General features: G+C 52.1%; 2 protein-coding genes across 10 annotated transcripts in view; one reads left to right on the plus strand and one right to left on the minus strand.

The window, feature by feature from the left end:
• Nucleotides 1–2,332: 2,332 nt before the first annotated feature.
• ASL (argininosuccinate lyase) lies at nucleotides 2,333–13,013 on the minus strand. Of its 3 annotated transcripts, none has more exons than XM_079945697.1 (17): nucleotides 12,300–12,568; nucleotides 12,035–12,173; nucleotides 8,704–8,898; nucleotides 8,305–8,388; nucleotides 8,040–8,096; nucleotides 7,796–7,893; nucleotides 6,282–6,359; nucleotides 6,117–6,194; nucleotides 5,667–5,719; nucleotides 5,237–5,299; nucleotides 4,933–5,047; nucleotides 4,706–4,790; nucleotides 4,534–4,593; nucleotides 4,210–4,293; nucleotides 3,336–3,416; nucleotides 3,067–3,173; nucleotides 2,333–2,979 (listed from the first exon to the last, which is right to left on the minus strand). In XM_079945697.1, the coding sequence occupies exons 2-17, from the start codon at nucleotides 12,044–12,046 to the stop codon at nucleotides 2,835–2,837; spliced, it is 1,395 nt and encodes a 464-aa protein (XP_079801823.1). In that variant the 5' UTR covers nucleotides 12,047–12,173; nucleotides 12,300–12,568; the 3' UTR covers nucleotides 2,333–2,834. The 3 variants fall into 3 exon arrangements, with proteins under 3 accessions (XP_079801823.1, XP_079801824.1, XP_079801822.1); XM_079945698.1 differs by having other exon boundaries at nucleotides 2,337–2,979; nucleotides 12,035–12,187; nucleotides 12,300–12,359; XM_079945696.1 differs by having other exon boundaries at nucleotides 2,339–2,979; nucleotides 12,035–12,089; nucleotides 12,300–13,013.
• Nucleotides 4,179–24,199, plus strand: part of CRCP (CGRP receptor component) — a 129,038-nt gene continuing 109,017 nt past the window's right edge. For 4 of the 7 annotated variants that reach the window (XR_013831655.1, XR_013831656.1, XR_013831657.1 and 1 more), the window contains exon 1: nucleotides 22,342–22,812. Coding sequence is in view for 1 of the 7 variants with exons in the window: in XM_079945716.1 (XP_079801842.1) it covers nucleotides 22,610–22,812 (203 nt within the window). In the remaining 6 variants the exon portion in view is untranslated. Of the gene's footprint in view, nucleotides 4,315–9,307; nucleotides 9,543–22,341; nucleotides 22,813–23,118; nucleotides 23,128–24,199 lie in introns of those variants that run through there. The other 3 variants (XM_079945717.1, XM_079945719.1, XM_079945718.1) reach the window with 3 other exon arrangements.

Raw genomic sequence — 24,199 nt, forward strand, 5'->3', positions numbered from 1 at the left:
CACGGAATGGATAAACAACAAGGCCCTACTGTATAGCACAGGGAACTCTATTCAATATCCTGTGATAAACCATAATGGAAAAGAGAAAGAATGTATATATATGTATAACTGAGTCACTTTGCTGTACAGTAGTAATTAACACAACATTGTAATTCAACTACACATCGATAAAAAATAAATTAAAAAAATAAAAGATGTGACAGTGGAAGCAGAGGGTCAAAGAGAGATTTGACAATTTTACATTGCTGGCCTTGAAAATGGAGGAAGGGTCGTAAGCCAAGGAATGCATGTGGCCTCTAGAAACTGGAACAGACAAGGAAACAGATTTTTCTCTAGTCTCTGGAAGAGGCATGGCCCTGCTGAGGTTTGATTTTGTCTCAATAAAACCCACTTCAGGGACTTCCCCGGTGACACAGTGGTTAAGAATCCACCTGCCAGTGCAGGGGACATGGGTTTGAGCCCTGGTCCAGGAAGATCCCACATGCCGCGGAGCAACTAAGCCCGTGCGCCACAACTACTGAGTCTGCGCTCTAGAGCCCTCGAGCCACAACTACTGAGCCCATGTGCTGCAGCTACTGAAGCCTGCGCGCCTAGAGCCCATGCTCCGCAACAAGAGATGCCCCCGCAATGAGAAGCCCACATGCCGCAACTAGAGAAGGCCTGCATGCAACAACGAAGACCCAACGCAGCCAAAAATAAATTAAAAAAATTTAAAAACCCACTTCAGACTTCTGACTTCAAGAATTATAAAACAGTGTTTATGTTATTTTAAGCCATGAAGTTTGTGGTACTTTGTTACAGCAATAGGAAATCAATACAAGGTCACACTGAGCTTTGGTGTAAACAGCTTCTGAGATTAAAAACACAGTAGACAAGAGGAAAGTATGTAGCCAGTCTGTAGCAGAACAGAAAGAGGCAGATAAGTGGAGTAGCTCAGTCATGTATGGACAGAGTCTGGGAGAAAAGCTGCACAAACTCTTGCCCTTCCTGAGCTAGGACAGGCCATTCCTTCTGGTCAGGCCAGGCTCCTGAGTGGGAAGCCCAGCGAGGCTGACTGCAATTCAGTTAAGGAGGAATTTTTAACAGGATTGTCTGGAAAGAGTCCCCATTTAGACTGGGGTGTGCCCCCTCAGTGGAGGCGGTAGAGATGGAGGGAGGCATCGCAGCAACTTCCTGCCTCCCTCTACTCCAATTCTCCGTGTGCTAAATGTATTAGTTATTTTAATCCTGTCCGCTGTTGGATGGGTGAGGCCCTCCTTCATTTCAGAGACTAGATTTTAGGCATTCTCTGGATTAGCACTTTTTATTTTTTTTACTCCTACAATTTTGTTTCTGTTTGACCCCTTTGGGTTTCTTTAATTTTTTATTTTTAAAAATTGAAGTATAGTTGATCTACAATATTGTGTTAGTTTCAGGTGTACAGCAAAGTGATTCAGTTATATATATATGTATATATATATATATATATTTTTTTTTTCCCAGAGTCTTTTCCATTATAGGATATTACAAGTTACTGCATATAGTTCCCTGCTATACAATAAGTCCTTGTTGCATATCTACAGATCAGCACTTCTGACTCTAAATGTGCACACGAATAACCTGGTGAGTTTGTTAAGCTGCAGATTCTGAATCCGTAGGTTAGGGTGGGGGCCCAGGGAGGCTGATGCTGCTCGTCTGCAGCAACTTTGTGTAACAAGGTTCTAAAGATCAGTGACTCTCAAACCTGAGCACACGTCAGCATCACCTGAAGGACTTGTTAACACAGGCTGCTGGGCCCACCCGGAATGTGATTCAGTAGGTCTCGGTGCGGACTGAACATTTTCCTTTTAACAAGTTTGAAGAAGATGACGATGATAATAATCAGGAACCACACTTTGAGAACCACCACTCTAGAAGATTCCATGTGTGACCCACAGCTTTCACCCTTTTGGGAACTGGGTGCCGTGTCCCCACTGCTGGAGTTCTGGCTCGTTAGCTTACAGCCTTCTCATTGCTCCCAGAGTCGCTCAGGAGGAGTTACTCATTCTTCTTTGTGTTTAGCTTGCTTACCTCTGTTGTTAAGAAACGTCTGAAATTTGTGTTTTATTAGCAGGATTTTGGTGAGATTTGTATAGACGAGGCCTCTGCATCTCTGCTGGCTCTGGGGACCACCGTTATGGAATCCTTACCATGTCCTAGGCCTGGCCTCGGGCTCTTTGCAGACTCAGTGAGACCATCCCTCCCTTGACCGCAGCACGGGCAGGCCCCTCTGGCACCACCTGTCCGTGGCCCTCACCTCACGGTTAGTGTCTGGGAATTTGTACGTTACTCTTCAGGGTGGAGGAAGCGTCTTCTTTACCTGTGTATGCAGCTCACCTAGTGCCTGGCATCACATGCTAGCCGGATGGCCGACTTTACCACCAGATACACCATTCCCCTCAGAGGGTACAGGACCCTGATGGTCTAGGGAAGGGTGGGTTAAGCAAGGGGACAACGTGAGCAGGGCAGCCTAGGAAGGACACTGGAAGGAAGGGGGACGGACGGGGCTGTCTGGGTTAACCCAGCCCGTCAGCTCCCACCAGGGCTCCAAGGAAGCCAGTCCCGCCAAGACACCCAAGGCAGGAAGTCACTGTGAGGCCCACGGTGAAGGGGGTGGGGCCTGCGCAGGGTGGAGGCTCTGATGCGCATCCCCTCCACCCTTCCCCATCCCTGACTCTAGCCATGCTTGTCCAGTTCCTCCACTTCCTCTATGGCCCCTAACTGCATCCCCACCGACCGAGGCAGACAGGCTGGGCAGGAAACACACACAGCCTCCTCTTGGGCCCACTTTATTTGGGAGAGGCATGGGGAGGGCTCTAGGCCTGCTGTGCCCCTAGGAGAGCTCGCACCTGCCCAATCTGCCAGTCGACACTGGAGCGCGCGGTGCCCCCCAGGGCTGCGTACTGCTCCACGCTGTGTCCGTAGTCCCACACGTGGCTCACGTCTCCCGAGAACAGGGGGCTGGGGGGAAAGGAGGAGGTGGGCCTGGGCTGGCCTCGAGGAAGGCAGCAGAGGGAGGGGAGGGGAGGGGAGGGGAGGGGAGCACACCTGATGGTCTGTAGCTCCTGCAGCGACAGCTGGTTGAGGGCGACCCCTTTGGTCTCGGCCATGAACACGGCTTTCCCGGAGGCCTCGTGGGCCTGGCGGAATGGCATCTGGGGGCGCGGGGGGCAGGAGAGTGGTGCTGACGCAGGCTTCCTGAGCTCCCTGTTCTGCTGGGGGTGCCGGCCCTCCCCCTGTGCCATGACCACCACCACCCCCAGCCTGAGGAACATCCCTGTCCCCTTGCCCCTCCACCCTGGCTGCCCCACACTTACCCCTTTGCGGACCAGGTAGTAGGCGAGGTCAGTTGCCAGCATGTCAGGACTAAGAGCCCGTGCCATATTCTCACGGTGAATCTGGGGACAGCAGGCCAGGCGAGTGTGAATCTGGGGGGCCCTTGGTCCTGGAGCTGCCAGCCTAAGGCCTACCCCCCCTCAGCCAGGAAGTCCCCTGCCTTGGGCAGATCCCCTCTTACCCACCCTCTTCTGCTTTCTCTGCTTGAACCATCATTTCATAATTATTGATAATTATTAGCTGTGCTACTGGGGTTGCCTCCTTATCTTTAGCATCAGAATCACCTGGAGGATTTATAATGAATACAGATCTCCGTGGCCTAACCCAGAGTCTCTGATTCAGCAGGTCTGGAGGGGGCCCTAGGATTGCAGGTCTGTCAAGTTCTCAGGTGATACTGCTGCTGCTGATCTCGGGACAACCACTGCTTTAGAGACACATCCTGAACTATTTAGGAATGAAATGATGAGGGGGATTTGCTTAAAAACAACGGTGGAGGGGGTAGTGGGTAAAGACAGCTGAAGCAAGAATGGCCATGGGTTGATTGTTGTTTAAGCCGAGTGTTGGTACATAAGGGTTCATGATACACAGCCTCTCAACTGTTTATACTGAAATTTCCCATAGTAAATGGTTAAAGAAGAAATCTGGCCAGGCCAGCTGATGGGGCTCCTTGAGTCTAACCCACTTCCATTCTACTGCAATATGTCTCTTCGCTCTTCCCAGGGCAGGAACAAGCACATGGCCCCTCCCTCTGCCCCACGGCCTCTGGACCCACCCACGCTTGCCTCCTCTCAAGATCGCCCTCCTGGCATCCCAGCCCTGAGCTTAGGGACCTCGGGGAGAAGAGACGTGTCTTGCCTGCAGTGTAGAGATGACGCCAGTGGCCACCTGGATGACGGCGCTCATGGTGTTGGACACTTCAAACACGGCTTCCTTGTCCTCCTGGGAGGCACATGGCAGGAGGTAAGGGCCCAGTAGCCTGGTGCCCAGTGAGGCCTTCCCACTGCCTTCCACTGGGAACACTCAGCACCTTGTACACCCCGCACCAAGGGAGAGGAGAGCACTCCCAGGGCTGGGTGCGCAGGACAGGAGGTGGCAATTCTGTGGGGCCCCTGCCCAGATGAGCCAGGACCCCAAGAATTGGTATGCGGTGTGTGTGCAACTGGGTCCCCAGCCTCGCACCTGTAAGTCCTTGTTGTAGGTGCTCGGAAGTCCCTTGAGGGTCATCAGGAGCCCAGCACACTGAGGGGACAGGGAGGATCAGGGGGCTGGACCTCGGAGCCTGTCCTGGACGTTCCCTCAGGACCCTCCAGGTCAGCGCAGAGGCCTCGCCCCAACTCCCTGCCCTGCTTACCCGCCCAAACACTCGCCCCGCCTTGCTCCGGATCAGCTCCAGGCTGTCTGGGTTTTTCTTCTGGGGCATCAGGCTGCTTCCAGTGCTGGAGACAGAGGTGCCGGGGCTGAAGGGGCTCCGGTGCCCCTTGGCTGGTCTGCTGGGCAGCTCTGCCCGGGGGTTGGGGTGAGGAGGAAAGAAGCCATGCTGGTGGGCGCAGAGCTGGGGGAGGGCAGGCGCAGCCTTACCTGTAGGCGTCTGAGAGCTGCACCAAGTTGAATTCTTTGGTGCCATAGAGGATGAGATCCTCGGCCATCCTGCTGAGGTGAGTCATACACAGCGAAGCCCAGAACAGGAACTCAGCTTGTGGGAGGAAAGGGAGAGCAGGCTGTCTGGTCACCAGGCCTCGCCCCTCACCCAGCCTGGAGAAGGTCTGGTGGGCCATACGGGGGTGGTAGGAAGCTGGAGAGGAGGCAGGGCGGGGGGACAAAGGCAGCACGCACTGCAGGGGACTGGCCCTGGAGGGCGGGCGGGCTAGCGCCCAGGACTCACCCACAAAGTCTCGCTCACTGGTGGCATCCATGCTGTTGAGAGTGATGGCCCCAAATTTCAGTTCTGGCCGATTCGGGAAGGGGAAGGCAATAGGGTTGGGCTGGAGGGCGAGGAGGGGCCTTCTCCCCACCCCCACCCCCCAACCAGGCTGCCCAGCACCCCCCCATGACCCCCTCTCAGGGAGGAGGAGTAGGGAGGGGCAGGAGGTTGGGAAGGTCTTTGGTACAGGTCCCAGGAGGGAGGCGGGAGCCCTGAGTCTCCCCGGCACCACGCACCTCTCCCATGGCCTCCCCTTGCCTCTCTAGCCTCACTGGCCATAGATAATAGACCAGGGTTTTACCCGGACCCCTGCCCTCTCTAAGTGTGTGTCTGCGAGACCTGGCAGGTGCTGAGGGTGGTCTCCTGGGAAAGGAGGGGCAGGGTGCCTCACCTGCTCGGAGCAGCTCCCGGTCCACACCCAGAGGGTTGCCTGCGATGGCCCCGCTGCAGAGATGGGAGGGGTTCTGAGTGACCGGGGCTCCCGGCAGGCAGGCCCTGGCATGTACTTGCACGCACACCTGTGCTGAGCTCTGGTTGCCAGGGCTGCGGCCTGGTCGGCTTGGGTGCCAGACAGTTGTCCCCACGCGGGGGAAACGGCACGATGTGAGCAGCTGGCTGGCTCTCTGGAGAGCTCTGGCGTGGCTGTGACACACTCATCGCCCCCCTCTTAGAGAGAGCTGAGGGTCCATTTGTGGTCTCCCTCCCACCGTGGCTGGGGAGGCTGACTGCCTGGCTTCTGTCCCCCTCTGCCCTTCCTGGCCCCTCCTCTTCTCTTGAAGCCCAAGGAACATGCTAAGTATGTGGCAGCAGCCCCATCCTTGGAGCACTGGGCCTCACTCACCTCCCCAGGGGCAGGACGTTGATCCGCTTCTGCACCTCCAGCAGCCTCTCAGAGTCTCTGGTCAGTGCCACAGCATGGCTGTGGGAAGCCAGGAGGCAGGAGGGTCAGGGCAGCCTGGGCTGGGCCCCTCCCCTCCACCACGCCCCTCCCTCACTGCCCGCTCACCTCAGGATCCAGTGGCTCCAGCGGATGGGCTGAGCCCTCTGCAGGTGTGTGTACCCTGGGAAGAGGATGTCACGTTCCCTGTGGGGGAAAAGTAGGGGCAGGGAGCCTGAGGGGCTCAGGAGGTTCAGGCGAGGCCTGCCTGGGACCCTGGGACCCTGCAGGCCTGGGCCCCTGCAGGGAAGAGCAGGGCAGGCTCACCAAGGATCTGCCTGCACAAGGGACCAAGTGATCTGGGGACAAACATGGTGTAAGGGAAGGGTCGGGAGGTGGGGCATTGTGACTGGGCCATGGCTGGGGGGCGTCCAGAGGGTGAGCGTAGGACGAAGTAGAGATTACCCCTTCAGCTGGGGCCTCTGCACCTTGGCAGCAGATCTGGGTAGGGGCCAGGGCAGGAGGGGAGGTGCATGGCAGGTACCACCTGGCAGTGAGAGGAACTCCAGAGGAGCCCAGGATAGCTGGGGGCACTTTAAAGTACGCAGGGCAGTGGCACAGGTGCTGTGAGTGACGGTTCTAATTTTTTTAAATAAACAGCTTTATTGAGATATAATTCACATACAAATCACCCATTTAAAGTGTACATTTAGTGTACAACCATCACCCCAAGAGAGAAACCCTGGGACCTCCCTGATGGTGCAGTGGTTAAGAATCCGCCTGCCAATGCAGGGGACATGGGTTCGATCCCTGGTCTGGGAAGATCCCACATGTCGCAGAGCAACTAAGCCCGTGCGCCACAACTACTGAGCCCACGTGCTGCAACTACTGAAGCCTGCGCGCCTAGAGTCCGTGCTCCGCAACAAGCGAAGCCACAGCAGTGAGAAGCCCGCTCACTGCGTGCGCCAATGAAGACCCAACACAGACAAAAAAAAAGGAAAGAAACCCTGTACTCATTAGCAGTCAGTCCCTAATCCTCCCAACACCCACCCTGCCCCGAGGATGACAGTTTGGGGGCCCTTGTTTTCCCCCAGTGAAGTCAGTGAAACAGGGGTCACAGGGAGCTGGGGAAGAGGAGGGGTCAACCCTGTCTCTGACACCAAATAGAGACTTCTCAGAAGTCATGTCACAGAAGCCAAAGCTTGGGATGAGGCCAGCGGGAGGCAGCCCTCAGCTCTGTCCTTTGCCCGCCATGCTGTGTGGGGACAGGGGACATGGGGCACAGGCAAGCCAAGGAGTGACTCTCTGGTTGCCCCGGGCAAGCCGGCCCCTTTCCGCGGGCTTCGGGCCATCTGCCTAGTGCCTTAGCCTCTGGCCTGTGAACCCTCAAAGGGTGAGCTCCCCCTGCCTGCTAAGCTGGGCTGGCTGGGGGTCAGGAATGCTGCAAGAAATCCCCACTCCTGGCTGCTCTGCCTCACTCAGTCCAGGAGTTCTGGACTGTACCCCTGTACCCCAGAGCCTGGCCCCCCTACCCTCATCACCCCTGCCACCTAGGTCTGGCATTCAGGCTGCCTGTCTCGGGGGAGCGGAGACCCTGGATGCCCTCATGCCCCTCTCTGCCACCTGGTGTTGCATGCACTCACGCCTCTGCCCGATCCACCATGGTTCTGATGAGCTCCCGGAGGAGGGCAGAGAGCGTGGAGCAGTTCTGCCGCATCCACAGCCTGAGGTCTGTGACCACCTGTTGGGAGGAGGATGTGGCACTCAGGGACCACAGATGTGTTGCCTCCCTGGGGAGCCAGGACCGCTGCTGAGCCCCAGCTCTGCTGTCTGGACCCCCCGAGGTTGGGAAGGCCCAGGGCGGGGAGCCGGGCAGGCTGGCGGCACCTGGTCGTTCCGACTTCGTCCTGTGTGCAGCTTCCCTGCGGTTTCACCGATGAGCTCCTGGGGGTGGAGGGAGGCACGCAGTCGGGGTCTGCCTGCTTGTGGCCCTCCCTCCCTGCCCCGGGGTGCCCTGGTTCTGCCCGATCTCTGCTAAGGCCTCCTGCTCTGAGGTCCCAGTGATGAAGGGAACAGAATGATGGTGCTTATGCTCAAAGTGGCCCAGAGAGGGGAGGGGCAGGGGTGGGGGGTGAGGTGGGGGTGGCCTCACCTTCAGACGCCGCTCATTGGCCGTGTGGATGTCCTCATCATTGGGGTTTAGTTTGAAGGTGCCCTGGGCCCACTCCTCAGCTACCTGTAGCAGATAGCAGCAACACAGGGGTCAGGAGGGTAGCATCAGCAGTTGAATCCTGGCAGCGCTCCACCCCCGAGGAGAATCACAGACCAAGAGCACGTTTGCTCAGGAGCCATAGGACCACAGGAGCATTAAGGGATGAAGAGACAGTCAGCACAGCATGTGGTTAAAGGGCACCTCTCTAGGCATATGATCACTACGAGGGGAGATGACAGGCTTGGGATGATACCGCAGCCTGCGCTCGCTCGGGGATTTGGTGAAAGCCTGGGACCACAGGGAGGGACGCTGGGTTGGGCCTGGGAGTGTGGAGAGTACCTTGTCCAGGCCCTGGAGTATCTGGTCCATCTCGGTCTTGGTGAGGATCCCCGCCTTCTGCAGGCCCCGGCTGTAGGCCTTGCTGCCCTGCACGTCCACCTCCCAGAGGTGCTGGTCATAGGTGATGGACGAGTTGAACTTCTCCATGATGGGGTCCACTGCGCCCACAAACCGGCCACCCCACAGCTTTCCGCTCTGGCCAGGAGGGCATGATCAATTAGTCTCCTCCCCCCTTGAGAACAGGACCTCCCACAAAGGGCCCTCAGGAGAGTTATCAGATCTGACGGCAGTGGGAGCCAGCGGGCAGGGTTATTCTCACTGGACAGATAAGGAAACTGAGGCTCAGAGAGGGTTAGGAACTTGCCCAGAGTCACTCAGGGAGTGAATGTGGGAAATTGGCTGGACACTGAAGTTAGGTTCTTTCCCACCATGGGGCGCTGCTCCAGGGAGATGGTGGCAGGCACCCCTGAGACCACAGCAGAACTTCTGGGACCCTTCCTGCCACTGACCAAAGTGAGAAGTTACTCTGGAATCCAGCTCTGATGTACCAGGGATAATGACAATAATGCTGGCTAACATACGTCGCATTCTCACTGTCTGCCAGGCACCATTATTTGCTCGTCACGCAGACGGCAACGCTGTGAACTGGGTACCAATACTATCCTGCTACAGAGAGGAAAAACTGGGGCACAGAGCAGATCTTTACCTTGCCCTTGCTGAGAGCGGCAGAGCCCGGACTGCACCTCGGCAGCCGGAATTCGAAGCCCTGCTCTAAACCCCACATGCCACCAGGACCTCTCTGCTGGCTCTGCTGTTCTGAACATTTGCTGCAGGAACAGGTGAGGAGGCACTTGAGGGGCCCCATCAGTCTCAAATTACCTGCATCTCCCTCCCCCAGCTTGGGGTGGGGCCTAAGGTCCCAACCCCCACTCCTCTGGAGAGCACCCCAGACACACCCATTATCATTGGCCTTCTAGGAGGTCACTAGCTGACCCTCTGCCCCCCAGGAGCCAAGGGTAGAGGGATGGGACAGAGACACCTCTGTTTTGAAAGAGGGCATAGGTCAGGGCATGGGACAGATGGGGGAGGGAGCGCAGAACCCCTGAGGGGCAGTCCTAGTGCCCAGTGAGCCAAGGACAGGAGGAGAGTGGTCCGGGGTGGAGATGGGAATGTTACTTCGCTGGCATCTTTTCTGTGGAAGGGGTCTACAGTGGCCACTGGGGACATATGTTCTCCTCTGTCTCCCTGCAATGTCGTAGACCTCAGTTAGCCACCTGACCATAGGAGTGTTATATTACCTCTCTAACCTTCAGGGTTGTCCCTTTATAAAATAGGAATAATAATAGCATCTATCTGATGGAATTGTTAGATTAAGCCATTAGATTAAGCTAACTGCATACATAGCACAGTGCCTGGTACTCAGTAAGTTCTAGGTATTGCTAAGGGAGGGGCCGAGGGCTGCCAGGGTCAGGGTGTGCCTTAGCTCCACTCGTCACTCCTGTGTGCACCCCCGGGACCTGGCCCCAGGGTGCTCTGGCCCCAGGGGGTGCTCTGGCCCCAGGCTGTGAGCTGACCCCTCAGTGCCCAGCAGCCTTGGCTGCCAGAGGACTCTGCCCTGCAGATGTAGCCTCTGCCCCCACTCAGCCTTTTGAGCTGGACCTGCCCCTTACCCCCTGCTGCCCCGCCAGGCCTAGATCTCCAGCAAAGCACCACGTGGGGCCCTGGTCCTGACCACTGGGGCCAGAGGGCCAGGGCCAGCCAGTCAGGATGGGGAGGCAGGCTGCCCTTCAGCCAGGGGCCTGGCATCACCTCCCCCAGCAGGCCCCTGGACTCGCTTCGTGGGTTGTTAGTAATAACAACTATTTAACAAGTGGGGCCGCAGCCAAACCAATTAGTGCCAACCCACAGGACGGCCTGGGGAAAGCAGAGGTCGCCTGGCACCCTGGTTTCCTGAAGGCAGCCCACTCCGCATTGAGGCCAAGCTCCTACCCTGCTGGCAGTCTTAAAAGGACCCCAGGAGGATGTTAGAGTGACGTGCCACCACCTGGGCACTGAGAGAGGGGCGAGATGGTGGGAGAGGGCACTGCTGTGAGCCAGGGTACATCTGGGCCAGAAGGATCCCTTTGGGGCAAGGGGACAGGGACACTGGTTCAGGCTGGGATGAAAGAGCAACAGCCAATTTAGAACACATGGGAAATACCGGCGTTGTCCCTCTTAGTGTCATTAGCCATGATTTATTGAGCACCTACTATTGCTTCGCCCTGTGCCAGGCATTCTCCAGATGCTCTTACACCCTCCTATGAGGTTACCCCTATTTTACAAATGAGGAAAGACATTCAGAGAGGTCGAGTGACTGCTTCAGAAGCCAAGTTTGTTTGGCCCCAAAGTCCAGGCCCTGCCATGGGCCCTCCACCATGACCCAGAAGCTAGTAGGGCAGACAGTCTTAACCCATTTATTCAAAAAAAACTGAGGCCCAGAGAGGAAGTGACTTGCCAGCTAATGGGGGCCAGGAGGGACTGGAACCCACACCTCCTGCTTCCCAGGCCCAGGGTTCCCTTCTCTGGCATCAAGCAAACAGCCCCTTTTACTTGAAGGGTTCAAAGCAATGACCTCATGATCCAGTACCTTACAGAGAAGGCAGACAGCTAATATTATCCCCATCTGCCGGGTAAATCAACTGAGGCCCAGGGAAAGGAACCTGTGCCTCAGACTCCTGCCACTAAGTCAGAAAGAGAACCCAGGAGTCCTCTGGCTCTGAGGGAGAGAGGCCAATGAGACAGGAAGCCACCAGGTCCTGGGGCCACACGGCACGGTCCCCTACATCCTGGCTCTTAGCACACGCAAGAGTCCTGTGGACTCTGCTACACAGGGACAACTGCTATGGTAGGAGAGGGGCACAGGATGGGGACTGCCAGGAGGACGGGGGGTGGGGGGCGGGAAGGAAGGAATGAAGAGGTGAGGGTGCTGAATGAGTGGGCCGCACCTTTCCCGCCCGGCCTAGATCACGGTCAGGTCAGGGCCACCTTCCCCAGCAGTGTGGGTTGGTGCATTTGCCACAAAGGCTGCCTAGGGAGGGGTGAGGGACCGGGGAGAGCAGATGGTGGTGGGGATACCGGGAAGTCGGGGCAAAGCTCTCTTTAGGGCTCTGGCAGGTGCGCCGGGGCGTACCCACTGCCTGGAGCCAGCGAGGACAATTACCAGGAGGGTGGAGGGCGACAAGTCTGGCTCGGGGAGATCGCGTGCGCAGGTCACTGTCCCGGCTGGCGCCCAGGGCGCCCCTCCCCCTCGTTTGGAGGCCTGGAGGACCGGCGTCCTCGAGATCCCACTCACCTCCGATGCCATGTTGGGCGGTTCCTTGCCGTCCGGGAGCCTAGGTCCTCCGGGTCTGGAAGACAGGGCAGAACTGACGACCTCGTCGGCCACCGGGCGGTGTCCCTCGAGCGGGGCCGGCTCCGGGTTGGGGCACTGCCTTTGGAGCGCAGCCTGTGGCGGAGGCGGACGTGGGCAGCGCCCAGCCAGCGCTCGCGCGGGTCCTCTGCGTCCTCCCCTCCCGTCAGTCCCGCCCGTCTAGCCCGTTCGGCCGCCGAGCACTTACCACCGCCTGGCCGCGCGGTGAGTCTCTCCACAGCCGCGGGGCTGGACTTTTCCGGCCGGGAGAGCGTCAACAGCAGCCCAGCGCTGTCCCCGCCTCCTATCGGCGGCCGCACCAATCCCAGGCAGCCCGGCCCCGTGGGCGTTGCCTCCGCCCTCCAACGCCGGCTGTGGGCGGAGCCGTCTCCGGAGCGGCTTTGGGCTGAGCAGCACTAGGGAGGCGGTAGGCGACTGTGAGGGTCCCCTACCCCCAGGGCGGCAGTGCTCAAGGCTGCAGACTGCTCCGGGCACTGGAGGGAGACCCGGGCTAGGGATAGAGGTAAAGACACTGGAGCAGGCCTGGCGGGCTCACAGGAGACACAAGGTGAAAAGCCACGCCCTATCATTCGTTCATTCAACAAACACGTACCCGCACCTCCTATGTGGTAGGTACAGAGTTAGACACTGAAGGAAAGGAAATGAGCATAAGAAATGATGCTTGCCTCAAGAAGCTCTAACAAAGCGTGGATAAGGTGTGCAGGGGGCACAGAGGGCAGCGCAGAGTGGGGCGTCCATCTTGGGGTACTCAGGGAAGGGTTCCCTGACACGATTAATTAACTAATTATTCAACAAAATAGACAGCCTGGGTTCTGGCCTTAGGGGCCCTAGAACTTCTGCCCTGGAAGTTCCACATTCTGGGGGAGATGTCCCCTGAGTTGAGTCTTGGAAATAAAAGGGAGTTAGCTCAGCAAAAAAGGGGATTAGAACATTCCCTGCGCCGGGGTGGGGGGTGGGGGGGTCAGCCTGGGCAAAGTCCGGGAGGCCAGAGGCCAGAAAGTGAATGGCCTGCTTGTAGAACAGGAAACCAAGAGTGGCTATAACAAAGGGTCAGGGGCTTTAGAATGGAGGTGGGGAGGAGAGGTGGGAAGTAGGTTGGGGTAAGATTGTAAAGGGCCTTGAATGTCAAACGAGAGGGTTTGGTCTTGATAGGACCTATGATCCTCCCATAGGTCATAGGGAGCCAACAGATGTTAAAAATTGAGGGAGCCAAAATTTTTTTAGAAAGATACTTCTGGCAACAGTACTGAGGATGGAATGGAGGGGAGAAGGGACCAGTAGCTGGGATACCTCATGGGTTGATGGTTTTTAGCCCTCACTCAAGAGTGGAATTACTTGGAGTTCCTAGAATGCATCAGGCTGTTGCAAGGTTTCCTAAATGCTCCTCCCTGTGCCTGGAATGCCTTCCCTCACTGTCTGTCTTGCTACTCCCATTCATCTGTCAGCATTTGAGCGAAGCATCATCAACGTTGGGAAGACTCCCTGCTGATCCAGGTATCCAGCTCTGGGCTCCCATGCGATCCTGGAGAAGCATCTAGCAGTCTTTCCCTGAATTGGGAGCACTGTAGTTGTGGTTTCTGGGTCTTCTCCCCCACCCAATTGTAGGCTCCTTGGAAGCAAGGCCTCATCCTCTTTATCTCTGTGACCCCCTAACCTCTCCTGTCTTCTCCCACAAAAGCCCCAGAACAGGGCTGCAGCAGGCCCCTAGGTGGGCAGGGAAGCCCTTGAGACCAGCTGTGAGCCATGTGGTCCTGACAACTGAGAGAGTGCTGTGGCAAACCCCTGGGATCTACCTGCTAGTGTCTTGAGGCCTGACATCCCCTCCTGGGAGGTCAAGTGTCAAAGCCAGAGGTACTTTGCAAATATGAGGTCACACTCCTGAATACCCAGCAACATACAGGGATCAAACCCTTTGGCAAATGAATTGAGGCTGGAAAGGGTGTTGGGGAAGTGTTAAAAAATGCTCAGTCTCACTGTTAAAAGCCTCATGAATCTGGATATGTATGGATGTGTGTGTGTGTGTACATATATGTACATATAGACGATGGATGTATCAGCTTTATTGAGATTTAATTGATACACAATAATATACAAATATTTAAGTGTACAATTTGGTATGTTTTGACATATGTACACCCATGAAAATACACCATAATCAAAATAGTGAATGTACCCATCATACCCAAAATTGTCCTTTTCGCCCTCTTCATAATCTCCTCCTGCCTCTCCCCATCCATCCCCAAGAAAACACTGCTGCGCTTGTAACAATAGATTAGCTTACATCTTCTCTATATATATACATGGAATTATTATATATATGAAATTATATTTTTTTCATTTGTCTTTTCTCACTCAGCATAATTATTTGGAAATTTATCAATGTTAGTACATGTGTCAATAGTTCATTCCTTTTTATTGATAAATAATATTCCATTCTATGGATATACCACAATTTATTTATCCAGCTGCCTGTTGATGGACATTTGATTTGCTTCCAATTTGTGGTTGCTACAAATAAAACTTGTATGTGCAAGTCTTTCTGTGGACATATGCTTTCACTTCCCTTGCGTAAATACCTGGTTCTCAGGCCTTTGAACTTGGACTGAATTACACCACTGGCTTTCCTGGTCCTCCAGCTTGCAGATGAGATTTGGGGACTTTTTGGCCTCCATATCAGCATGAGCCAATTTCTCTAGATTATAGTTATAATAACTTTTAACGTCCTTCTCTGATTTATTAATCCTTCTCCTCATTACGGTTCACATTTTCTTGTCTTTTTACATACCTAGAAATTTTTGGATGCTAGACACGAGGTCTTTATCTTGTTAGGCGTTGGATATTTTTGTCTTCCTATAAATCTTTTTGAGCTTTTCTCTGAGATGCAGTTAAGTTACTTGGAAACAGTTTGATTCTTTTGGGTTTTGCTTTTCATTATCTCTTAGGTCAGAAGCAATGCACAGTCTAGAGCTAATTATTCCCCACTAGTAAGGAAAGACCTTCTTGAATACTCTACCCAGTGAATTATGAGTTTTCCCAGTCTGGCTGGTAGGAATAGGCACTATTCTTTTTAATCCTTTTGGATGGTTCTTTCCCCAAACTCAGATAGTTTCCTCACATGCGTGCACTAATCAGTAATGCACTGAATACTCGCAGGGAACCCTCGGTAGACCTTCACAGTTCTCTTCTCCCTGTTACTCTTTTTGATGAACTCTAAAGTCCTCTGTCTCTCTAGGCTCCACTTTTTTTTCTCAACTCAGGGGGTCTGCCAGACTCTGCCTCGGTTCTTCCTCCCTGCATCATGTCCTTGGAACTTTATCAAAATAGTAAGCTGGATTACTATAGGGCTCACCTCTTTTGTTTCCTGTCTCCCAGGAATCACTGTCTTTCATTGAAAAACTTTGTTTCATGTATTTTGCCTTTTTAAAAATTTTTATTATTTATTTAAGCTGCGCTGGGTCTTAGTTACAGCATGTGGGCTTCTTAGTTGTGACATGCGGACTCCTAGTTGTGGCATGTGGACTCTTTAGTTGTGGCATGCATGCGGGATCTAGGTCCCTGACCAGGGATCGAACCTGGGCCCCCTGCATTGGGAGTGTAGAGTCTTACCCACTGGACCACCAGGGAAGTCCCTATTTTGCCTTTTTAATTTTGCTTTTTGGTTGTTTCACGTGTGATGGTAAATCAGATCCCAACTGACTCTATCTTGGCCAGGAGCAAAAGTCTGGTGGCAGATACTTAACACAAAAGGTAAGGGTGGCAGAGTCAAACTTACCTTGGCTTAAATTCCAACTCTGTCACTTACTGTAAAATGGGGGCAGGGCAGTCTTTTATATCCAAATGGCTATTTGATCTTTTTCCTCAGACGTTTAAAAGACATCTAAAAGTCAACATGTTCAAAACTGAACCCCTGATCTCCGCACTCCTGACTGTGATTGTCATTTTGTGTTTCCCATGACAATAAATGCCAACACCAACCATCTATTTGCTCAGACCAAAACCCTTGGACTCCCGTTTTTCCTCACACCCGAATCTGATCAGTCATGTAATCCTGTTGGATCTATTTCAAACTATATCCAGAATCTGTTTCTCTCACTTCCACTGCTTCTTCCTGGACTGAGCCACCATCATCTTTTCCCTTGACTCTTAGTTACAACAGTCTTTCCTCTGGTGTCCCTGCTTCTACCCTTGCCCTTGGAAGGTCCCTTCTTAACACAGGAGCAGAGGATCCTTTTAAAATCTAAGTTAGGTCACGGTACTTCTCTGTTCAAAACACTCCTTTGGCTCCCCATTCTGTTCAGAGTGAAAGCCAACATCCTTCCAGTGGCCTAGAACTCAGTGACCTGCCCCGCTTCCTCCTTCCTTACGTCTCTGTCCTCTCCTCCTGTGACTTTTCACTCTCTACTCCAGCCACACTGGCTCGGTGTGGTCCTCAAACATCCAGGCCTGGGGACTTCCCTGGCGGTCCAGTGGTTAAGACTCCATGCTTCCACTGCAGGGGGCACAGGTTCGATCCCTGGTCAGGAACTAAGATCCTGCAGGCCATGCGGTGAGGCAAAAAAAAAAAAAAAAACCAAACCAAAACAAAACAAACAGGTGTTTCTGCCATGTTTTTTTTTTTGTTTGCTTGTTGTTTTGTAAAAATATTTATTTATTTGGCTGCGCCGGGTCTTAGATGTGGCACTCGGGATCTTCATTGAGGCATGCGGATCTTTTCAGTTGAACTTTTTTGTTGCACCATGCATGTGGGATCTAGTTCCCCGACCAGGGATCAAACCCGGGCCCCCTGCATTGGGAGCGCAGAGTCTGGACCACCAGGGAGTTTCCTGCCATGGGGTCTTTGTACTTCTTGCTGTTCGGTGTGTGTCACTCCCTCACCTTCTTCACGTCTCTGCTCACATGTCACCTTCTCAGAAAGTGAGGACTTTCCTTGACTACCTTGTTTAAAGGAGCAGTTTGCTGCTGCTTCTCTCTCGCCTCCTCACCTTTATTTTTCTCCACAGCACCATCACTCTCTGACATACTGTATTTGTCATCTATTTGTTTATTTGCACTTGTCCCTGCACACTAGAATGTGAGTGATTTCTGTCTGTTTTATTTTTTAATGTACTCCAGGTACCTAGAACATTGAAGGAACACAATAAGTATTTGTTAAATGAAAAAAAAATAGAATGAATAAATGAGTAAAAATACCTAGCTTGTATGATTTGTTGTGAGAATCTGAGTTAATAATATATGTAAAATCTCAACACGAGGTCTGGCAGGTATACAGTCGGGGCTCAATAAATGTGCTTTCATTGCTATTATTATTATTTTTAATTTTTGGCTGCACGCGGGCTTTCTCTAGTTGCTCTAGGCGCACGGGCTTCAGTAGTTGTGGCACGTGGGCTCAGCAGTTGTGGCTCGCGGGCTCTAGAGTGCAGGCTCAGTAGTTTTGGTGCACAGGCTTAGTTACTCTGCGGCATGTGGGATCTTCCCGGACCAGTTGCTCGAACCCGTGTCCCCTGCATTGGCAGGCGGATTCTTAACCACTGCGCTACCTGGGAAGTCCCTCATTGCTATTATTGATAATAATAACTGTGCTCCCAGGAGAAGAGGGAGTCAGGGAGGAAAGGGAGAGGTTCTTACCTTATTACATCTCCTGAGCATCATCCTCAGAAATCCAAAGCTCTGACTCCTGCCAGAGGGAAAAAAAAGGAAGAAATTTAGAGGCAGCCTGAGGCATTTCCTATATATAAATAAAACAAGAAACAAACCAACAACGATAGCTGATATTTGTTGAGCTCTGTGTGCCAGGCACTATGCTAAACATATTATAGGGCTTCCCTGGTGGCGCAGTGGTTGAGAGTCCGCCTGCCGATGCAGGGGACATTGGTTCGTGCTCCGGTCCGGGAAGATCCCACATGCTGCGGAGAGGCTGGACCCGTGAGCCATGGCCGTTGAGGCTGCGAGTCCGGAGCCTGTGCTCCGCAACGGGAGAGGTCACAACAGTGAGAGGCCCGCGGTACTGCCAAAAGAAAAAAACATATTATATAGTGATTATGTACTTAGATCCTCACAACCACCCTTTGTGGTCAATGCTATAATTACTCCCATTCTGCTGATGGGAATACTGAGTCTGGGAGAGATTAAGTGACTTGCCCCAAAACACCCAGCTAGGAAGTGGCAGAGCTGAGAATGACTACCAGTAGCCTGGGCACGAAGCCTGTGTTCTGTGCAAGCAGCAATAACATCCGTCTGAGGAGCCTTGACCATAGGGAAACCTTCTGTGTCCATTCTTGTTGCCAGCTTGGGGGTCCATGACTGTTCAGACAATGGACCACACCCATTTTCAGCTGAGGGCTGAGTGCTGTACGGAATTTACCTGCCTTGGAAGAATGAAAACCTTGCCCAGCCTCTCTCCCCTAAAATTTCCACCTTGGTACAGCAAAAGAGTCTTGGAAGGGTCTAGTGCAGAACAGGGAGGAATCCCTAATGTTGACAGGAGAGGTGAGGTTGGAGTTGGCCAGAGAACAGTGAGAACCCTGGCTCTGACACTTCCTGACTCCTCTCTGAACTTCACTTTCCTCTCTGTGAAATGGGCTGATTATAGTGCTTAACTCTGAGGACTCCCGAGAGAAGTGAATGAGACCCCGCTAACGCCATGCCTGGCATGCATCCCCATAGGGATTTTGTGAGGATTAGATGAGTATACACATGTGAAGAGCTTAGATCAACTCTCTGGCAGCTGGTAAGCATGCAAGTCTTACTATTCTAGACTCTCCCTGGGTAACTTCACTTTAAAGGCTTCAATTTCTACTTATACTTTCAAAAGCTCTATCTGCTTATTTTCTTCTGAGCTCTAAACCTAAAAGCTTCAGTGTTCAACAGGACATTTCCACTTGGGGGGCACACGGGCTTTGCTCATTCTCTAGCCCTTTGTATGTATTTAATACCTCTGCCTAAAAAGCCAGCTGTTAAGGAAAACAAAAGTCATTTTCTAGGGTGGTGTGATTTGGGTGGCAAAGAACAGAGACTCCTTAGGCAGCCTCAAGTTAGGAAAGTTTCAGGGAGGCCCTGAGTGGGGACACGCCAGGCAGGAATTTCAGCTATGGACCGGCCCAGCTTTGTTCCCTGGGTTACCTGTTGCGCAGGCTCCTTCTGGGCAGCCTTCCCTTGGGGGAGGGCCTCTCTCCTGACTACTTGGCTGCCTCCATGCCATAGGTTGGGTGGCTGCATATGGCCCCCAAAGTCTTAGGGTAGCATCCCTTGGAGAACCTGGAGCTTAGCCATTTTATCATGGGGTCCTCAAAGGCACTAGCTTCTCTTCTGTGGAAGCCCATCCCTGAAGCCTTGGCCTTGTGTGTTCCTTCCTGCACCCCACTCAAACACCCCTGGCTTTGGGACGTCTCTCCACCTCATTAGTCATTTCCTCCTCTGTTCCATAGCGTCTAAACACAGCATATCGTAGTTATTGATGATGTCCAGAGCTCGTTCCCAACTAGGCTGTCAGGTAGGCAGGGTAGGAGGTGTGTATTATTCATATTGGTATCATCACCACTGAATGGGCCGTCAGTACATGTTTGCTGAGTGAATAACACAATGGAGACTCTCCACATGAATTAGGCCAGCTGGGTCTGGGTTGGCATTTTATTTACTTGTTGATTTTTAAAGTAAATTAGTTGTTTTAAAAATATTTTTGTAGGGAGTTCCCTGGCAGTCCAGTGATGAGGACTTGGCATGTTCACTGCCGTGGCCCTGGGTTCAATTCCTGGTCAGGGAACTAAGATCCCACAATCTGTGAGGCGTGGCCAAAAAAAATTTTTTTTCTTTTGTATTGATAGTTTAAAAATAACATGTATATCGAAAACTATTTTTAGGGCTTCCCTGGTGGCGCAGTGTTTGAGAGTCCGCCTGCCGATGCAGGGGACACGGGGTTTGTGCCCTGGTCCGGGAAGATCCCATGTGCCGCGGAGCGGCTGGGCCCGTGAGCCATGGCCGCTGAGCCTGCGCGTCCAGAGCCTGTGCTCCGCAGCGGGAGGGGCCACAACAGGGAGAGGCCCGCGTACCGCAAAAAAAAAAAAAAAAAATTTTTTTAAATTCCGAATGTGTAAAATTAAATGTTAAAAATTCCCCTCACTTCTCTTCCAAGCAATCCCCACAGGCAAATACCAGTAAAAAACATTTTAATGGCTTTATTGATATATAATTTGGATACCATACAGTTCACCCATTTAAAGTGTACAACTCAGTGTTATTTAGTGTATTCACAGGGATGTGCAACCACTACCACAATCTAATTTTAGGATATTTCTGTTTCCCTCCAAAGAAAGTATCCATCAGCTTTCCATCACCACCCTAGCCCCTCTCCCAGCCCTAAGCAACCACTAATCCACTTCCTGTCTCTAGATTTTTTTGCCTATTCTTGGACATTTCATATATATGGAATCATACAATATGTGTGTCTGGCTTCTTTCACTTAGCATGTTTTTGAGGGTCATCCATGTTGTAGCATGTATTAGTACTCTATTCCTTTTTATTGCCAAATAGTATTCCATTGTATTAATATTGCATATTTCATTTATCCAGTCATGGCACAATTTTTTAAAAAAGTAAATGTATTTATTTATTTTTGGCTGCGTTGGGTCTTTGTTGCTGTGCTCAGGCTTTCTCTAGTGGCGAGCAGGGGCTACTCTTCGTTGCAGTATGGGCTTCTCATTGCGGTGGCTTCTCTTGTTGCGGAGCATGGGCTCTAGGTGCCCAGGCTTCAGTGGTTGTAGCTTGCGGGCTCTAGAGCGCAGGCTCAGTAGTTGTGGCACACGAGCCTAGCTGCTTTGCAGCATGTGGGATCTTCCCAGACCAGGGCTCGAACCCGTGTTCCCTGCACTGGCAGGCAGATTTCCAACCACTGTGCCACCAGGGAAGTCCCAGTCATTAGTCACTATTAACAATTTAATACACCTCCTGTATTTGTTCAGATTGTCTGGGTTTGAATCTCTACTGGACAACTTCCTAGAGGAATGACTTTTGGTAAATTATAATCTCTCCAAGCTTGGCTCAGTTTCCTCAGTAGTAAAATTTGAATAACAAAGGAATCTACCTCATAGAGTATCATGGTTGTACTGTCACGGTAATTATTATTTGTTGAGCACTAAGTATGTGCCAGGCATTTTAGGTATCTAACAGATAGATCTATGATTTACAAATTAGGGAACTGAGGTTAGGAGAAGTTAGGTAATCTCCCAGGGTTAAACATCCCCTAAGAAATTGATGGAGGTAAATAGAATCACAGGCTGCCTGCAAAGCCTGCACTATTACTGTTAATATCACGGAATAGCAAAGCACTTATCAAGGGCCTTGCAAAGAGAATGTGTTTAGTAAATGATCTGATATAACTATTAAAAAGTGGGGAAAAAAGACATCTGCCATTGTTAATTTTTGGCATATTTCCTTCCAGTCTTTAGGAAATATTTCAAACCATACCAAAATTCCAGAAAATAATAGACATCAACCTTTCACCTTTTTTTTTTTTTAAGAACACAAAATTTAGTAGATTAGGTGGCTCTATCTCCCATACCCTTAGGTATTTTTTTCCCTATGCTTATTTTTCCTTAGGTTATTAGAGTCACACCACATCATTTTCCATCTTTTAAATCCTATCTTGAGCATTTCCCTAGCATATCAAATTATGCTACATGGTTTCTCATGGTCACATATATTGATATTATACCGTATGGTTCAAACATGATTTATCAATTTCTCATTTTTGGGTATTTAGGCTGTCTCCCAGCAAAATTATCATTACACATCGATCTTTCTTCAAGCATCTGATAATTCCCTTTCGACAAATTCCTAGGAAGTCTGGAAGGTCACAGACTGCTTGTCATTCAAGCTCTTTGTACTTTCCTGCCAAATAGCTCTGAAGAATGGGAAATGGGAGAAGGGAGGCGGAGATTTTTTTCCCCCACTTTTTAGAACGTTTTATTCAATTATAACACACATAGAGAAAAATGCACATAAGCGTGCAGCTCACTGACTTTTTAGAAACAGAACACACCGCGTGCCCAGCACCCAGGTCCTGAAATAGAGCATTTCCAGCGGCCCCGGGCCGTCTCACCCCTTGCCATTGTTACTATTCCCGGTTTTTTGTTTTTTTTTTGCGGTACGCGGGCCTCTCACTGTTGTGGCCTCTCCCGTTGCGAAGCACAGGCTCCGGACGCGCAGGCTCAGCGGCCATGGCCCCCGGGCCCAGCCGCTCCGCGGCATGTGGGATCCTCCCGGACCGGGGCACGAACCCGTGTCCCTTGCATCGGCAGGCGGACTCTCAACCACTGCGCCACCAGGGAAGCCCCCGGGGTGGGGTTTTAATGCCGCAAAGGCCTACTAATCCGATTACGTCTTTGGAAATTTACTTTATTCATACTACTTAGATATAACTTAGACCACGAAAACGTGAGCTAAATCCTGTCTGCAAACGCTTAACAGTCTGAAGTCGAGCTGGGCGTAGAGGACAGGGCTCGGATGGCTAGAGGGACACGCAGGGCTCGCGGCCCCGCCGGGTCCTCCAGGCTCCCGGTGTGCAGCGCGGCGATCCCGGCGTGCACCGCGGCGCGCGGAGCCGGCCCCAGGGAGCTCGGCGTGGACGCCCGGTGCGGCGGCGGGGCTGTGTGGAGCTTCGCGGGTGCTGTCGGCCGGAGGCGAAGAGGCGGGGTCGACATGGAAGTGTAAGCAGCTCGGGGCGCGTCGCTGGGTTTGGGCCGACGCCCACAGCTGGCGACCGCTAGACCCTGGGAGCCGGGAGACATGGGCCTGGGGCGACCCCTCGTCACGGTGGGGAGGGTGACGGATCGGGAGGCGAGGGAGGAAGGGACTCTCGCTCTGTCCCTCCGAACCTTCGCCCCACGCGCCCAGCACGCGGGGCCGAGTGCCACTTGTCTCGGCTGCCTTTCAGGGTGCCTGTTCCCTCCCTCATCCACTCACTAGCGTTGCAGGCGTCACGGTGGGGAGCCTGGCCCAGTGTTGGAGCGGGAACTTCGAAGGTACAAAGCCCTGAGTCCGGCCTGGAAGTACTTGGAGGAGAGATGGGTAAATGCTGGGGTAGAGCTTTGCTTAGGGGCAGTGGGCTCCTTTGGAACCCTAACTCTGAACAGGTGCTGTCCAAGTTTGATGAGAAGCATTTAGCTATTTGTGTGTGTGTGTAGGGAGGGAGTAAAAGCCATTCTAACAGTTTTAACTCCACATGGTCTTTTCCGTGTCTGCTCATTGTACCGGGTGCAAATGGAAGTTTTTGTAGCTACTCTGTATGTGGATTTTTGCACGGTTGACGTTAACTTGTAGGCATACTATATTGTGTTCTCTTTGCCACCGATTATTTAATATTGATACTTTCTTTTATGTTCTTTAGCCTGTTTAATGTCTACATGTACTACTGTTTTTCAGACTTTTAAAAAAACACTGTATGTATATGTAACTGAAACGAAAGCTTCATGAGACAATGCAGTGTGCAGTACACTCTGATAGTCTCTTTTATTAAAATAGAGTGTAGACCCACTAAACTGATTTTGCAATCCACTAATGGGGTTTAATCTGCAATTTGAAAAACATGCATAATATTACTCTAGCCCAAGACGTCATTGTCAGTTTTTCCCTCTTTATTAAGCATTTTCTGTCAGCATACAGACCAGCTTTAATTTATCTATCTTAAAAGAAAAATCCCTTGTCTATCCCTACATCCATGTCCACCTGTTGCTCCCTCTCTGCTTCCTGTCACCAGAAAACTTCTTAGAAATGTTGTTTATCCCCTCATTCTCTCAATCATTCTTTTGGGCTTTCATCCTCACCAGTCTACAGAAATGGGTCTTAGGTAGGTTACCTGAGCCTTCCATCTTGTCAAATTCAGAAGTTGATTTTCTGGCCTCAACTTCCTTGATCCCTTAGCAGCAATTGATACAGAAACTCAAGACACTCTCTTGGCTTTGTGACGTGCTCTCTTGGATTTCCTCCTACATCAAGGACTACTTCTCAGTCTTCTTTCCTAGCCCTGCCTTCCTTCCTTGCTTGGGCTTCTAAATGTTGAAGTATTTTAGGGCTCAGTCCTGGGACCTTTTCTCT

This window comes from Stenella coeruleoalba (genome assembly GCF_951394435.1).
Source record: "Stenella coeruleoalba genome assembly, chromosome: 15".
Lineage (NCBI taxonomy): Eukaryota > Metazoa > Chordata > Mammalia > Artiodactyla > Delphinidae > Stenella > Stenella coeruleoalba.